A 17,042-nucleotide genomic window follows, 5' to 3' on the forward strand; every position below is an offset into this window, starting at 1 on the left:
GAAAAAAACTAGACACTTTAACGTTTTAAATGATGTATAAATCATATCTGTATGTCAAAAATCAGCAGAGTTATCTAAGTCTCTTTGGGGAGTGATCGAAAAATAAAGAGTTTGCGGCGCCTGCGCCGCAGCCGACCCCAGAGTGTTAACATTGAAAAAAACATTTATAATAACATTTTTAGTATACATGAAATTATTCTGAACTACTGTAAGACATAATGTTGTATTTAATCTGTAATATGTTTATAAATGGACCCTAATGCTTAAGAACAAGAACAAAACAAAATGAAAAACAGAAAGTTACCAAAAACAAAAAAGAAAGCGATAGACACAATGATTTCATTCATCTTAATATCTGCTGCAGATGAAGTTGAGTTTGTGAGATTGAGGACGGCTGATCCAGCGATGATCTCCTCCAGACTGAACTGCTCCAGCTTTGTGTTCAGTGTTACAGTCCATCAGTTTTGTCCCGTTCCCTGGAGCCCAATTCTGATAGCACACGTCCTCTCCTCGTATCCAGATCCAGAGGTTCATTTGGCAGTAATAGTGTAACCCCATCCACACGGCGTCAGTAGAGGACTGATGAATTACTTTAGTCACCATGAACTGAATCTCCTCTGAATCAACTGAAACCAGATCCACATGATTCACTCTGCAGTATCTCAGAGCTTCAGACCAGCTCAGATTCATCTGGATCAATATCAGATTATCTGAACACACAACAAACACAAACTACACATCAGATCAAAACAAACATACACCACAAACACTGAACTGAGATCATTTTAATAATGAAGAAACCTCTGTCATCAAACACACATTGACTTTTATTACTCACTTTCATAACACACAAAGGTCAGATAGGAACTGCAACTCAAATCATGCATTTGTCCCTGCTCTTTCATTCTGACTGCTGTACAATCTTCAGAACTACCATTAATATTAGGTTGATTAAGACCCCAGTATCTGAATGTGGAGTTGCTCTCATCTGACCACTCCCATGAGTCATTGAACAGACCAATCCAGACTTCAGATATGTTTGTGTCCTTCATGATCTTCTGAATCTGTTGATTCTCAGTCTGATTCCTCACACTGGTCAGATCAGTATGATGCTGTCTGCAGAAGATCTGAGCGGCTCTCCATGATACTGAAGAACCATCAATGATGAATCCTTTACTGCTCTCTGTTGAAGAAATAAAGATAGATTTACTACTGGTAGAAATGAAACCAACTGGTAATCATGTTTATCATCCTCGTTTAATGTTTGTTAATGAAGTTGAGAAAATAAACTGATCTGAGAGTTTTTAGACACACGTGCGTTTAGTTTCTGTAGTTTCCGTGGATGGGAGTGGGAGAGTGGATGTGTTAAACATAAAGGGACACTTCACCCATTTGCATTAAGCTTAGAACCCCAGTCATGTTTTTGAATGTTTTTGTATCATTGCCGCTGAGACAGGAGAAATACAGATTTCAGTGTTGAACTTTTTTATTCAATGATGTAAAACTCATAATTTTACATCAATGAAAGAAGGAAGTCTAATATCTTTGATGAGGGGGTGAGACTACAAACACCCCTTTTCTTGGTCAAATAGGCACCAAATTCTAAATGTATGTTACATTTCCACTACAAATATAACACACTTTTAATAAAGATTAATGTTTCTATGGGTGAAATGCTCCTTAACGGGGTGGTGATGGTGCAGTGGATAAGACACCCGCCTGTGGTGTGAGAGACCTGGGTTTGAATCCACTGTGACACACCATTGTGTCCCTGAGCAAGACACCTCTGACATATATTGTAAGTCGCTTTGAATAAAAGGGTCAGATACATGTAAATGTAAACTCACATGATGTTTCTGTGATGTTTATTATTGTTGTCTTGTAAAGTTTACATCTGATGATGTTTTATTAAATGAAGGTTTGATGTTATTTTATGAAGCTTCACTCACCATTGTAGCAGATGAATCTCATGTTCGTATTACAGCTCTGATGATGCCATGATCCATCTCTCATATAAGTACAATTATCTCCACCATTTGAGTCTCCATTATACCAGTTTGTATATTTCACAGGATCACCCAAAGACCACTTCCATTTATAAACACTTGATCTCTTCAGTCCAATCCAGACAAATACATCATTACTGCTCATCCACAGACTGTGATCTATACTCTTCATCAGTTGATTCATGTCGTTGATGTTGTTGACTGTGGCCAGATCTGTGTAGTTTTCTCTGCAGTATCTCTGAGCTTCAGTCCAGTTCTTTTTCACGTTTATGTGGTGATAGCGGCGCTGAATGCATTCAGATAATGAACAGAGAGCTATGAAAGAAAGAGTTTGAGTCAAATCTCATGAGATTATAAAACAAACATAAAACCACAAACACAAACTCACCGATGAGAAGAACGCTGAAATATAAAGTTTGAGCCATTTCTGAAAAACAAACACATTGAAAACATCAGATGTTGATTTATTCTGTTTGTTCATAATTCTGATCATCACAATAAATTCATTCATTTAAATGTCTAAACTATTTTAATGTGTAGTAAATAAAGATGAGAATCTGATATTAAAGCTGTCAAATGAAGCTAAAAGTTAACATTTCTTCAGTAACTCTTCATCAATTCTTTATAAAGTTTCATTAATAGTCATTAAACATTAATACACAATCCTTATACAACACTGTGATATCATAAATATTATTTTATTAGGAATGAGAAAGAAAATAAAGTTCTTACTTTAGAGTTTGTGTGTCTCTCTCCTGAATCTTCTGTTTCTCTGTCTGTGTGTTTATCAGTATGTCATTGTGTTATATCTGTGAATCATTTTCATATTTCAGTTCCTTGTTGATGTATTTTTCCACATACGCATACTTTTGCATGTTTTACTGTAATGATAAACAACACAAAAGACAGAAATGAGGCACCAGTTCAGTCCCTGTTTTTGCATATTACAGTAACATGAGTTTCAGCTTATATATTTAACATTATTACTTTATTCAATTTGTAAACCCCTAGCAGTATTTCATTATAAAGTAAATTATTTTATTTCAGAGACAATAATGTTGTTTTTATAATATCACACTTATTGATCTATCACAGTATAAATGAGTCTTCATACATGGACATACAGTAAATACTGTTGTAGTAATAATCGTCTCAAAGATATAAAGTTTGGGGGTCTTTGGCATCATGGCTGATTGTTGTCTACTGAAGTCTCACCCACAGGTGTTTTTTTTTTTCAGGAAATTCAAAGGAGTTTTTGGATGCAGGATAAGTGTGGATGTCCTGGAAAGATATCCTTAAAATGCACTTTTTAGACAAACTTCATTTGAATGAGGAAGAGAAGTGAATGTGTGAACACAGTATGAAACTTTACACCATGCGTAGTTTTGCGTACACTACATGCTAAATACTCATAAATTTGTTTTATTTCCTCTTCTCTTGCACACTAAACACAATGTGATGCCAAGATGTTGATTTCATTGTTAGTGTCAATTTTACCTTCACTCTAAATAAGAAATAAGAATGTTTGCCCCGGCAAACATCACCCCATAATCTTTTAATTCTTTAATTGTGTGTGCGGCTACTTCTTATTGAACCCCAGAAAACATTCATAAATAGACAGATGCACTGTTCTCCCCTCCATTATCATCTACAAAGCTCTCAAAAACCATCTTGCTGCAATTGTTCCTTCAAAAAAAAAAAAAAAAGTCTGCTGTAGCCGTCTATGCTTTCGTGTATGATGATTCGTCACGTTCAAACAATGTAAAGATAAAGATACACGATAGAAAGGTTATTAATAACTTCCTCAACTCCAATAGAAACTTTAACATCAGCTCTAGATGCAGATCAACACCTTGTGCTTTTAAATATTGTATGGACGGACATCCTACACATATTGGAGCCTTTGATCAACCAAAACACTAACTCTCTGGGACAGGCCTGTAGGAAGGCAGAAAGGAAATGGAAAAAAGACAAACTACAAATTTCTAATGGCATTTTAAAATGGATATAATTGTTAAAGGGACATTACACTTTTGTTGAAAATATGCTTATTTTCCATCTCCCCTGGAGTAAAACATTTCAGTTTTATCGTTTTGGAATCAATTTAGCCGATCTCCGGGTCTGGCGCTAGCACTTTCAGCATAGCTTAGCACAATTCATTGAATCTGATCAGACCATTAACATCGTGCTAAAAAATAACCAGTTACATTGTCATCTGTAGTTACCGTCATGTGTGTGGCTCGTCAAGTCAAAATATGTGTTTGGCACATCATGTGAACCTATGTTCATTACAAAAAACAAAATTCGTGCCTACTGCAGATGCTTTGAATGGGTTTACGATAAAAGAAACGCTCACGTTTGCCAGATATTCACTTAATTTATTGTGTAATCAGAGTTTAGTGTTAAGTTAGTGGTTTGCGAGTATTTTGTGAGCGTCTCTTTTATCTTTTTTAGACACATATTTTGACAAGACGCATGATGCAGGTTCACACGATGCACAAACACATATTTTGACATGACGAGACACACATATGACACGCAGAACAACTATATGAATTTGCGCCCCTCAGAAAAGAACTCACCGGCTGCCACTGTTTCCACATAATGGAAATGTAATGCTTTTAGATACAATGGGTAAAGTAAAGATTGAACACATTAACATTTTTTGTTAACATATTTCTAAAGGTGCTAATGACATGAAATTTTCACCAATTTTCTCATTTAAAAAGTCAAACCATAGATGTCCATAAATTAAGTTATGGGTCTTGCTCCAGCTGATCCTCATCTCCACTCAGCTATATATATTCACCCATCTCTCTGTCTGTTGTCAGATCCTCATTCATGTTTGCAGCCGTACAAGTTGAATTATCGTCTTTTGTTCCTGTGTGTGGATTAGCGGTTCGTGTTGTCATCTTCGTGTGAATGTTCTGGTCTGTTCCTGGTTTTCATCCATTGACCTAGTGATGGGGAAATGAAGCTTCTAATGAAGTACTGATACTTCTCTTACTGTTTCGAACCATGATTTGAAGCCTCAACAAGGGTGTCGAAAATAGCGCCATCTTTTGGTTAGAAAAACATATAGCACTTGCTTCTGGAAAAAGCTCCGTCAGTGAAGCAACATTAATTTTATGTGCACAAATAAAGCTTAGACAACATGTGTGTGAATGGTCAATATAATAAGTGTATTTACTCATTAAAGGGTGGCAATAAATTCCAGTATGAGTTAATATTCAATGATTCAATACTGTATTGTACAGAATAATGTTCACACGCACATAATAACACACATGCACACAAGTATAAGTAAATACAATACTATATATACAATAGTATGTGGGACCAAAATGTGAATAAGGCAAATAACTCATAAAAAACCTCTAGAGTTTGAACCTTCTGACACGCAAAGCGAAGCACGCACGTGACGAACAGAAATTGAAGCTTCGTTTGTCATTGGTCACGTGATTTCAACGTGAACAACACAAGCTTCGAATCAAAGCATCATCTGGCACGGCCACTTTTGCTCGACACAAGCTCCGAAGCCTTGCTTCAAATGTAACATCACTACATTGACCATCTTCATATTCACCACCGACTTCACCATCCTGCACTTTCCACGCCACCGTAGCCCTTCAGTCACCGTTGCAACACTCTGGACTCAGCTGCTCATTCAAGTTTATATTGTGTACTTACTTTTTGTAAATAAACCTTCTCTGATTGCCTGCAATTGCTTCCTCCTCTTTACGAGTCGTTACAATTTCTGTGTGGAGTTTGCATGTTCCCCTGTGTCAGCGTTGGTTTACTCCCATGGGCCAAAAACATGCAAGTTAGATGAATTGGAAACACCAAATTGCACACTCTAAAAATGGCTGAGTTATTTTTGACCCATAATGGGTAAATATTGGACAGAACACACTGCTGGGTTAAAAATGACCTGGTGAACTGCTGGGTTATTATACTCCATTTTTCCATAACAACCCAGCATTTGGGTCTTTTTTTAACCCAGCAGTGTGTTCTGTCTAATATTTACCCATTATGGGTCAAAATAACAAAGCCAGTTTTAGAGTGCACCCTTCCTAACTTATGTATGTGGATCAATTTGTGTATGGATTAACCAGTTCTCAACATGAATATAGCCATAGATGCTGGAATGGCATAAAGTATAAATAAATTAAGTTAATCATGTAAAAAAAAGTTAATCATGTAAAAGGACACAGGATGTACAAAGAAAAAGATGTGCAAAAGGTATGGAAAGCCAAGACAGTCAGTAATAAAAAAGGAATCCTGCCTCTTGTCAGTGAAAATAATAACAGCTGGTTCAATTTCAATACTTATTTTACCCACTGTATGTTTGTACTGGTAGATTAAAGCAAAATTCTGTCATTATTTACTCACATTGTTCTCAACCTGTGTGAGTTTCTTTATTTTGTTGAACACGGGAAAAGATGTTTCGATAAAAGATGGTTCACAGTTATCAGGTACACATTGACTTCTATAGTATTTGTTTTCCTACTATGGAAGTTAATGGGTACTGTCAGCTGTGTGCTTATTGATGAGAGTTTAAGAACAGTCCGCCAAACAAAAAAATATTACTATCCTCATATTGTCAGACACGGAGCAACTTTAAAACTATGGGAGAGTGAGGAAGGTTCTTTAGTTTCTGTTTGTATTGGAAACCCACATCTGTCAACTACCCACCCACACTGCTGTAACCTGTGTACACGTGATGTACAATTTACACTTGAACAGACAAAGTCAAATGCTGGGACTGAACCCAAAACTGTTAGGAACAACTCAGACACAGACTGAAGAGTTTATAAACATCACTGAGGTAATGGCAGTATGATGAAGACGCAATGCTTCATCAGATATTGTAGTGCAGGTTCAGTGGAGATCGTGGACAGGATGGAGAGATGGTGGAGCTCACAACTCACGATGAAGGAAAGTAGTTTAACTTCATTAAAAAAGATGAACAGAGTCCCATTTATATATTTATTACCATAGCAGGAAAAACAAATACTATGAAAATTAATGGGTGACATCAACTGTTTTTATACCATCATTTATCAAAACATCTTTTGTGTTGAAGGTCCTCTCAGACTATTTTGTGTATTTTATGCACCAATCTGCCTCTGGTTTGCTAACCATGGAAATTCTGTGTCAGAGATTAAAAAATCAGAATCAACTGAACGATTCTAAAGAGAAGAATCAAAGGAATCTAAACTTATTTGATTCACTTAAGAAATAAATCTCATTTAACTCTGATATGAGTTCATAATCTTTATTAATCACACATGAAACAGAAAAGAAGTGACATCTGATGAGTAAATATCATGAACTTTAACCCACTCCCAAAATATAACTAACACATTCATTTCATATAATTCAACAGTTATTAACAAAAAAACATAAAAAAGATCAAGAGTGTCAGGAGATTAACATAGAAAATAACAGTTAAAATAACATTTGGTATACATACATGTATTCTGAAATAAGGCATAATGTTGTATTTAATCTGTAAAATGTTTATAAATGGGCCCTACTGCTATAGAACAAAACTAAACTAAATAAAAGGAAGTGATGAACACAAATGTTATCTTTATTTTCTGATGCATATGAAGTTGAGTTGTTGAGATTCAGGAAGGCTGATCCAGCGATGATCTCTTCCAGACTGAACTGCTCCAGATTTCCCTTCATGGTCACAGTCGTCCACGGCGGTTTCGTTCCCTGGAGCCCAATTCTGATAGCAGACCATCTCTCCATTCACCCAGAACCAAAGACCAACAGCACAGGAGTGACGTAACCCCATCCACACAGCGTCAGTAGAGGAACGATGAATCACTTTAGTCACCATGAACCGAATCTCCTCTGAATCAACTGAAACCAGATCCACATGATTCTCTCTGCAGTATCTCAGAGCTTCAGACCAGCTCAGATTCATCTGGATCAATATCAGATTATCTGAACACACAACAAACACAAACTACACATCAGATCAAAACAAACATACACAACAAACACTGAACTGAGATCATTTTAATAATGAAGAAACTTCTGTTATCAAACACACATTGGGCCCTATCTTGCACCCAGCGCAATTGACTTTGTCAGTGACGCATGTATCATTCGTATTTTGCGCCGGCGCACAGCGGGGTTTTTCCCTCCACAGATGCACGTCAGCAAACTAGGGAATGAACTTGCGCTCCCTGGGCGGTTCAGCGCAAAAAGGAGGCGTGTTGCGGCGCAAACCATCTCTTATGCTATTTTGCAGTTTCAAAAAACAATTGCGCTACTAACAAAAAAAAAACTAGTCTAAAGTCAGTGGCGCGTTGCGCGTGGTTCATTATGCTATTTTAAGGGCGCATGCTTGACCATAATGTATAGCGTGCACAACGCGCATACACTTTGCTTATCTAATCTACACAGATGCAACAGTTATTTTTGCAAATCATAAATTGTTACACTTAAAAATATTAATACACGAGATAAGGGGAATCATAGTGGTGAGCATTGTGGTGATAGTTTTTATTTATTCTCATGCAAATAACGATTAAAATATTTTCATAACTTTGTTGTGTGGCTGTATTACGTTTATTTTATGTAAATAATAGTTAAAATGTTTTCATAAGAAACCGTAGCCTCTTATGGAACGGCTGAAATTCCACAAGGGGGCGCATTTGTTCCTCAGACGTTGCACAATAAACATGACATCCGAATATATTCATTATAAATCATGAATGAAAAGTGAGATTCGAACGAATGTCTGTTAGTGAACTTATTGTATACACTATTTATATCGTAATTCGGTCAGAAACTTCAAGATTGTGAGATGAACAAATCGTTTTGGATTAAAAGGCTTGGATATTCCATTTCCTTGGACTTTTGGGGATTTATGAACAATTTGTTTTGGACAATTTCACCGAAGCGGATAAAGGAAAGATTTTGAAGGTAAGTAAATATCCTAAATCGGCGCCGCCCGGTTCAGGTAACTAACAACTAGATTACAGTTTTATGACTGCTAAAAATCATATTATGCTTTCTGTGTGCGCTTAATGGAATCCCGAAAGTCTAAGCTTTACAACGATGTGCCGCATGACCGTATATTTTGAAGATTTAATGCTTCAAAGTTACAATGACGTAATGCAGCCTCACGTGTAAGGGAGGGGGTGTGCCGTGTACGGCACAGTGTTCCTTATCAGGTTAATGTATATGAACTTGATTTGTAAGAGTACTTTGGGGTTGGACCTTGCTTGCGTTTCTTGGGTCCGATTTCAAAGCCCCCAAACCCTTTCAGCGGTGAGGGTGGACGCAGCGATGTCCTCTGCTGGCGTCAAGTCCTGAGGCAGATCCACCTCCCGTTACACGGCGTGCCCGATTTATGCTGGCAAGCGTGGGATTCCCCCGTACAAGGACGTCGGTCTCCTCGGCTGTGAACCGCCCCTGGCGTGCGCCTGGTAAATCCGTCATAATAATAGCAACCCGCCATGGAACTTGCACCCTTGCGTTTAAAGGGAATGTTGGCTAGCGTTCTGATTGGTTTATTTGACGTTACGCCCAAACCACACCTATGAATAATGAACCTACTTCAGACCAACCCCTTATTGATTTGCGCCCGGCGCAAGAGTTATTTCTCACGCCGGGAAAATAGCAACAGCGCCCAAGATCCGCCCACAAACTCACTTGCGCGTTGCGCTTCGCACTTGCGTTTCAGATCGTTAAAATAGAGCCCATTGACTTTTATTACTCACCTTCATAACACACAAAGGTCAGAGATGGACTGCAGAGCACATCATGCCATTGACTCTGATCTTTCAGTCTGACTGCTGTACAATCTTCAGAACTACCATTAATATTAGGTTGATTAAGACCCCAGTATCTAAAGGTGGAGTTGCTCTCATCTGACCACTCCCATGAGTCACTGAACAGACCAATCCAGACTTTAGATATGTTTTTGTCATTCATGATCTTCTGAATCTGTTGATTCTCAGTCTGATTCCTCACACTGGTCAGATCAGTATGATGCTGTCTGCAGAAACTCTGAGCGTCTCTCCATGATACTGAAGAACCATCAATGATGAATCCTTTACTGCTCTCTGTTTAAGAAAAGAAAGATTGTTTCATGATTTACTTTGACTCTTACACTTACAGTATAGATGGGAATCTACAGAAACTCTTTACTTATTAAACTCTTAATTGATTACAAAACTCTTTCAATGTTCTCTAATGAAGTTAAAAGAATAAACTGATCTGAGTGTTATTTTTAGTTAGCTGTAGTTTACAGAATAATCTTACATGATACTTGTGTTTGTGTGATTTTTTTTATTGTTGTCTTGTAAAGTTTACATCTGATGATGTTTTGTTAAGTGAAGGTTTGATGTTATTTTATGAAGCTTCACTCACCATTGTAGCAGATGAATCTCATCTTCATATTACAGTCCTGATGATGCCATGATCTATCTTTCATATAAACACAATCATTTGGAGCATTTGAGTCTCCATTAGACCAGTTTGTATATTTCACAGGATCACCCAGAGACCACTTCCATTTATAAACACTTGATCTATTCAGTCCAATCCAGACAAATTCATCATTACTGCTCATCAGCAGACTGTGATTTATACTCTTCATCAGTTGATTCAGGTCGTTCACGTTGTTGACTGTGGCCAGATCTGTGTAGTTTTCTCTGCAGTATCTCTGAGCTTCAGTCCAGGTTTTATTCATGTTTATGTGGTGATAGCAGTGCTGAATGCATTCAGATAATGAACAGAGAGCTATGAAAGAAAGAGTTTGAGTCAAATCTCATGAGATTATAAAACAAACCTAAAACCACAAACACAAACTCACCGATGAGAAGAACGCTGAAATATAAAGTTTGAGTCATTTCTGAAAAACAAACACATTGAAAACATCAGATGTTGATTTATTCTGTTTGTTCATAATTCTGATCATCACAATAAATTCATTCATGTAGATCATATTTATGATTGTTGTGACCCCGTCATGGTACGTAAGCAGTGACGTATGCGGGGACCCGGAAACAGTGTTGGACACACATGTATGCGGGTTGAGTAAATAAAGAGGTTCACTCAGTTACGCTACTAAGTTGCATTGTCATTTATATGCATCCATCTACATGGTGTCAGAAGTCAGCCTGCTATAACGATGGCACAAGGACTTCGCAAAATCGACCCCTTGGTTTTTGACGAGAATATCGCCGACAGCTGGACAAAGTTTAAACGCGAATGGCGGATATACAGCAACGCCGGTCTTTCAACAGCAACGGCTAAGGTGAAAGCATACACATTTCTGAATCTCGCCGGTCCCGATGCCCAGGATAAATATGACACGTTTACTTTTGAGGAAGGGGAAGACCCGGAAGATCCAGACACACTATTAAAGAAATTTGAGGAAATCTGCTTGCCTGTAAATAATGTAATTATGGACAGACATGCATTTAACACAGCAAATCAAAAGACGCATGAGACGATTCAGTCGTATGTCGCCACACTGAAAACACTAGCTAAAAAGTGCGAGTTTGGCACATTGCATGACGAACTAATAAGAGATCGGTTGGTGTGTGGCATTCAGAATGACAGCATCCGTACACAGCTGCTAAAAGAAAAAGGATTAACTCTACAGTCAGCTATTGAAATATGCATGCTACATGAGCAATCTGAAAAAGGAAACCGAGAAATAAAAAAAGAAACAAGTGCTAAAGAAATAAAAAAAGAAAGTGAGGTTTATGCTGTGCAATACTTCACATGCATGAACTGTGGTGGTCAGCACTCATCTGACCGCAGCAGTTGCCCAGCTTACAACAAGCGCTGCAATGCATGTGGAAAATGGAATCATTTCTCTAAATGCTGCAGATCAAGCAAAGCACGTGCCTACAACAAGCAGGTACAAGGCCCATTCCAGTCAAACAGAGCACTTATCCCTGCTCGCAGAGGGGAACAGACACACAGGATAAGTGAACTTAATGCACAGATTGCAGATGAAGCAGCAGATGTATTTTACTGTGAAAGTCTGGAAATGCCAGCTGATAAAGGAGAGATATTCACTATGCTGTCCACTTCTAAAACAGGGAAGCAACTTAAGGTGAAGATTGACACTGGAGCACGTTGCAATGTACTGTCCAGAGATGTTCTCCAGCACATCGATCCAGATGCCCACATCAACCACAATCAGACTGTCAACCTTGTAGCTTATGGAGGTCAGATCATAAAGACTTTAGGTGTCACCTATGTAAACTTCACATGCGGAACGTTACAGTTCCACGTTGTGGAAAATAATGTAAAACCACTATTGGGTCTCAGAGACAGTGTCAAACTGGGCTTTGTGCATCTGGGTCAGAACGTGCATGACCTCCAGCAGGGGGCACCCGAGCTCACAGAGTTTAAAGATCTATTTGATTGCAGTACTGTAGGCAAACTGCCTGTGGTGTATCACATGCGGCTGGACCCTTCTGTGCACCCCACAATATGTGCCCCCAGACGAGTGCCATTGGCAATGAAGGACAAAATTATCAAGGAGCTTCACAGAATGACTGAGCTGGGAGTTATCAAACCTGTTCAGGAGCCCACTGAGTGGGTGTCGTCCATGGTGGCTGCATGTAAAAAAGATGGTGCTGTAAGACTCTGTATCGATCCTGTGTACCTCAATAAAGCCCTCCTTAGGCCACATCACCCTATGAAGACAATAGAACAAGTCATAGCTGACATGCCAGGAGCCAAGGTGTTTAGCATCCTGGATGCAAAGTGTGGATTCTGGCAGGTGCCACTTAGTGAGGAGTCATCAAAACTGACCACCTTTATGACCCCAGTGGGACGATATGCTTTCCTCCGAATGCCCTATGGAATATCTACGGGCAGTGAAGTTTTCCAAAGGTGCATGGAGCAGCTCTTTGAAGGCCAACCGTGCGCGATCGTTGTCGATGACATCCTGGTCTGGGGCAGCACAACAGAAGAACATGATATGCGCCTCAGACAAGTCATGAACAGAATACGGGCCATAAAGCTGAAGCTAAACCCTGATAAGTGCTGTTTCCGGGTGTCTGAGGTGTCATATGTGGGCCATCTACTGACTGACCAGGGCATAAAGCCTGACCCTACGAAGACAGAGGCAGTCCGCTCCATGCCAACCCCAGAGGACAAACATGGTATCCAACGGTTCCTGGGCATGACAAATTACTTGTCGAAATTTATCCCAGGGTACAGTGAAATCACGGCACCACTGCGTCAGCTCCTCCTGCAGGATGTGGCATGGAGCTGGCAAGCACACCACATGGCAGCGTTCACCAAACTTAAAGAGCTCCTCATAAGTCCTCCAGTACTACAGTACTTCGACGTGCATCAGCCAGTGGTGCTATCTGCGGATGCTTCTCAACACGGCCTGGGTGCCGTTTGCCTCCAAAATAACAAGCCTGTTGCATTTGCCTCCAGAGCGCTCACAGAGACTGAGTCACATTATGCGCAAATAGAAAAGGAGCTGCTGGCCTTAGTCTATGCTTGTCTGAAGTTCCATGATTACATATATGGTCGTCCAGTGGTCGTCGAAACAGATCATCAGCCCCTCATCACCATTCTGAAGAAACCATTACATTCAGCCTCTGCCCGCCTTCAGAGAATGATGCTTAAGCTGCAGCGGTATAACCTCCAAGTTGTCTACAAAAAAGGCAAAGAGTTATATCTAGCCGACGCTCTTTCACGTGCACACCTACCCCTCACTGACCTGGAAAACACCTGTGAGGACTATGATGTGATGACGGTGGAAGTTCTATCTTCAAGGAGAATTGAGGAACTACGACGAGAAACACAGGCAGACCACGTCTGTAAGCGTTTAGCTGGGATCATTGCAGTGGGATGGCCTGATTCATCAAAAAAGCTGCCAAGTGATTTAAGGCCATTCTATGCTATACGAGATGAACTCACACTGGACAATGGGCTGGTGTTACGTGGTCAGCGATTCGTCATTCCCCACTCGCTGCAACACTACTATGCTAAACAGCTGCATCAAGGTCACCAGGGGCTAGAAGCAACAAAGCGCAGGGCCAGAGAGACCATGTTCTGGCCCACCATATACCAGGACATTGAACATGACATCTCCAAATGTGCTCCTTGTAATGCCCTCAAGCCACACCAAACAAAGGAACCCCTTCAATTACATGATGTACCGGACTTACCATGGGCCTTTACAGCGGCTGATGTTTTTGAGTGGGGGGGAAAGAACACTTAGTGCTTGTGGACTCATACTCGGGCTGGTTTGAAATAGACCAGCTCCCAAACATGACCAGTGCGACCATAATAACCAGGTTAAAGCGCCACTTTGCCACTCATGGAGCCCCTCAGCAGCTAATGACCGACAATGCAGCATACTTCACAAGCAAGGAGTTTCTGGACTTTGCCAGCACATGGGACTTCCGTCACATCACCAGCAGCCCTCACTACCCCCAGTCTAATGGGCTAGCTGAGCGGGCTGTACGCTCAGCCAAACACCTGCTAGAAAAGTGTGCACGAGATGGAACAGATGTGTATGCAGCACTATTAAGTTTACGCAACATTCCAAGGGATGGGCTGCCCTCACCAGCCCAACGTCTGCTTTCTAGACGTACCAAGACCCTCATTCCTATGACCAAAGCAATGTATATGCCAAAGGTGGAAACACAGGTTAAGGAAGCCTTAACACATGCCAGAAAAAAAGGGAAGTCATGTTATGACAGATCAGCTAAGCCTTTGACTTCATTGCATACAGGACAGACGGTGAGATTGCAGACAAACAGGGGATATGATAGATTGGCAACAGTTATAGGGAGAGCTTCGCAGCCAAACAGTTACCAGGTTCAGGCCGGTGAAGCCACGTATGTGAGAAACAGACGCCACCTCTTACAAACACCTGAACGATATACACCACCGGCACAGGTTATGGACAATACTGAACCCCCAATGGAGCCCCAGCCTAATGTGGAACAGCCACAAACAGAACAGGTGCAGGAACCACCTCTGGTTATCACCCGGTCAGGCAGGATATCAAAGCCTAACTCTCTGTACAAAGACTACGTTATGTAGATATCCTTATGCTTATCAGCTTATACACTGTTGTGTATTGGTAGTGGTTTAAACCTTCTGTTGAAATACTGATAACTTGGTTTCAAGTTAATGTTCATATTAGTTATTAAAAATGTATCTATCTTTAAGGAGGGGGATGTAGATCATATTTATGATTGTTGTGACCCCGTCATGGTACGTAAGCAGTGACGTATGCGGGGACCCGGAAACAGTGTTGGACACACATGTATGCGGGTTGAGTAAATAAAGAGGTTCACTCAGTTACGCTACTAAGTTGCATTGTCATTTATATGCATCCATCTACAATTCATTTAAATGTCTAAACCATGGGCGAGGCTAGCCCCTTTTTAGGGGTGCTTCAGCACCCCTAAAAAGGAGCTCAGCACCCCTAAAACTTGGGGCAAGAAATTTAATTAATTATTCTAAAATGTTCGTTCGTCTTTGACAAGGTTAAATAATGTCCAAAACATACTCCGTAGTTTGTGGTTTAAAATGTATAATAAGGCAGAAAATGAAAACCTCCCCACTTAGCAAATGGTGTCATCCTCTTCTACTTCTCTGTACCTGCATCGCCCCGTCCGTCATTCAGCGCGAAACACACGCAGAGATAGAATCAGTTAAAAGTGTTGTGATGCAACTTTTTTGTTCAAATCTTACAAAATGTTTACGTTATGTTTATAATGAGCGAGTACATCACGAATCAATCTTTCAAGCCGTGTTTTTGTCTTATACTAAATCACCATGGTACACGTATAATAAGTATTTATTTTCGGATTATTTAAGTCCGTCGGGTACCCGCGCGCTGCGGAGTAGTACAGTACCTGGGTGACTCGTCCATAGACTTAAACAGAGAGAAGTAGCGCCGGTTACAATGTTCTTCCGCAAGACGCATGCAGTTTTGTGCGTCTCAGTGGGAAAGTTGCATACGTGTGTCTCCGTTGTTAAAGTTTATTATATGATTTATCGTTAATTTGAGACTCATTTTAACAATCGGGAGTTATGTAAACATGACATCACTTGCGTCTTTTCTGGTCAGTCGTCATGAAAACATGGCGTTTGGAACAGAGTGAAAACAAACTACATATCACTGTATACCACCAGTACCGGTAAGTTATGTGTCAAATCACTAACTGTCTGACTATCAAACTAGACAATAAATAGTTTTTAGTTTGTCACATGTAGACTAATATGAAGGGGAAAACCCTTAGTGCAGGAGTCACAAGTGTTTTGTTTTAGACATATAATGGTTCAATTAAAGGACTGTTAAAGGAAAAGCTGCAAATTAACAAACTATTAATAAACCTACCATATGTTGTAGGCATAAAAGTTATAAATTTTGATAAAGGCTTAAAACGATACACTGTATATTCACATAAAACCATACCCACACTGCTGCTGTAGCCCACCTTTTGTCCTGAGACTTTAATATGGCATTAATGGCAAAAATGTGCTAGCTCACCATTAATTAGAAATAAAAAGTTTGGCAAAAAAATGCATCTGAAAACTCATCAGATTGATGCTTTAAAATATGTTATTTTAAAAAAAATTCTAAGGGGGAGCATGCTCCCGGACCCTATGGGGTAATATTCTTCTCATCTTTTTCACCCCTGACCCATTTTCATGCCTGAAAGGTCTCCAAAAAAATCTTTATTTTGGAGTTAGTAGAACCAATGTTAAAATGATAGCTATTTAACAATAGACATATTATTGGTTTCTGTAGGAAAAAATAGCGGGTGGTGGCAGCGGAGCTCATTGGGTGCTCAGCACCCCTAAAGCTCTAACCCTAGAATCGCCTCTGGTCTAAACTATTTTAATGTGTAGTAAATAAAGATGAGAATCTGATATTAAAGTCACTGAAGCTAAAAGTTAACATCTCTTCAGTAACTCATCAATTCTTTATAAAGTTTCATTAATAGTTATTAAACATTAATACACAATCCTTATAAAACACTGTGATATCATAAATATTATTTT

The 17,042-nt window shown here is 39.6% G+C and overlaps 2 protein-coding genes across 2 annotated transcripts; both read right to left on the reverse strand.

The window, feature by feature from the left end:
• Positions 1-217: 217 nt before the first annotated feature.
• Positions 218-2,431, reverse strand: LOC135779253 (C-type mannose receptor 2-like). Its single transcript, XM_073814174.1, has 4 exons — positions 2,395-2,431; positions 1,950-2,321; positions 839-1,183; positions 218-710 (listed from the first exon to the last, which is right to left on the reverse strand). Exons 1-4 carry the CDS (start codon positions 2,429-2,431, stop codon positions 349-351), a joined length of 1,116 nt encoding a protein of 371 aa, XP_073670275.1. The 3' UTR covers positions 218-348.
• A 4,929-nt stretch (positions 2,432-7,360) lies between these two features.
• On the reverse strand, positions 7,361-10,456 carry LOC135779254 (C-type mannose receptor 2-like). The gene is made up of 3 exons (XM_073814186.1): positions 10,404-10,456; positions 9,752-10,096; positions 7,361-7,964 (listed from the first exon to the last, which is right to left on the reverse strand). The coding sequence occupies exons 1-3, from the start codon at positions 10,429-10,431 to the stop codon at positions 7,603-7,605; spliced, it is 735 nt and encodes a 244-aa protein (XP_073670287.1). The 5' UTR covers positions 10,432-10,456; the 3' UTR covers positions 7,361-7,602.
• Between the last annotated feature and the right edge of the window lie 6,586 nt (positions 10,457-17,042).

Source organism: Paramisgurnus dabryanus, chromosome 1, assembly GCF_030506205.2.
Source record: "Paramisgurnus dabryanus chromosome 1, PD_genome_1.1, whole genome shotgun sequence".
NCBI classification, from domain to species: domain Eukaryota; kingdom Metazoa; phylum Chordata; class Actinopteri; order Cypriniformes; family Cobitidae; genus Paramisgurnus; species Paramisgurnus dabryanus.

What these genes read in the sequence shown, in the direction of transcription:
- LOC135779254 (XM_073814186.1), bottom strand. Translation starts at nt 10,431, where the DNA reads ATGAAGATGAGATTCATCTGCTACAATG. An exon ending in GAGATTCATCTGCTACAATG is followed by an intron (nt 10,097 to 10,403) that starts GTGAGTGAAGCT and finishes TTTCTTAAACAG; the next exon opens with AGAGCAGTAAAGGATTCATC. An exon ending in GACCTTTGTGTGTTATGAAG is followed by an intron (nt 7,965 to 9,751) that starts GTGAGTAATAAA and finishes TTGTGTGTTCAG; the next exon opens with ATAATCTGATATTGATCCAG.
- LOC135779253 (XM_073814174.1), bottom strand. Translation starts at nt 2,431, where the DNA reads ATGGCTCAAACTTTATATTTCAGCGTTCTTCTCATCG. An exon ending in TTTCAGCGTTCTTCTCATCG is followed by an intron (nt 2,322 to 2,394) that starts GTGAGTTTGTGT and finishes TTTCTTTCATAG; the next exon opens with CTCTCTGTTCATTATCTGAA. An exon ending in GACCTTTGTGTGTTATGAAA is followed by an intron (nt 711 to 838) that starts GTGAGTAATAAA and finishes TTGTGTGTTCAG; the next exon opens with ATAATCTGATATTGATCCAG.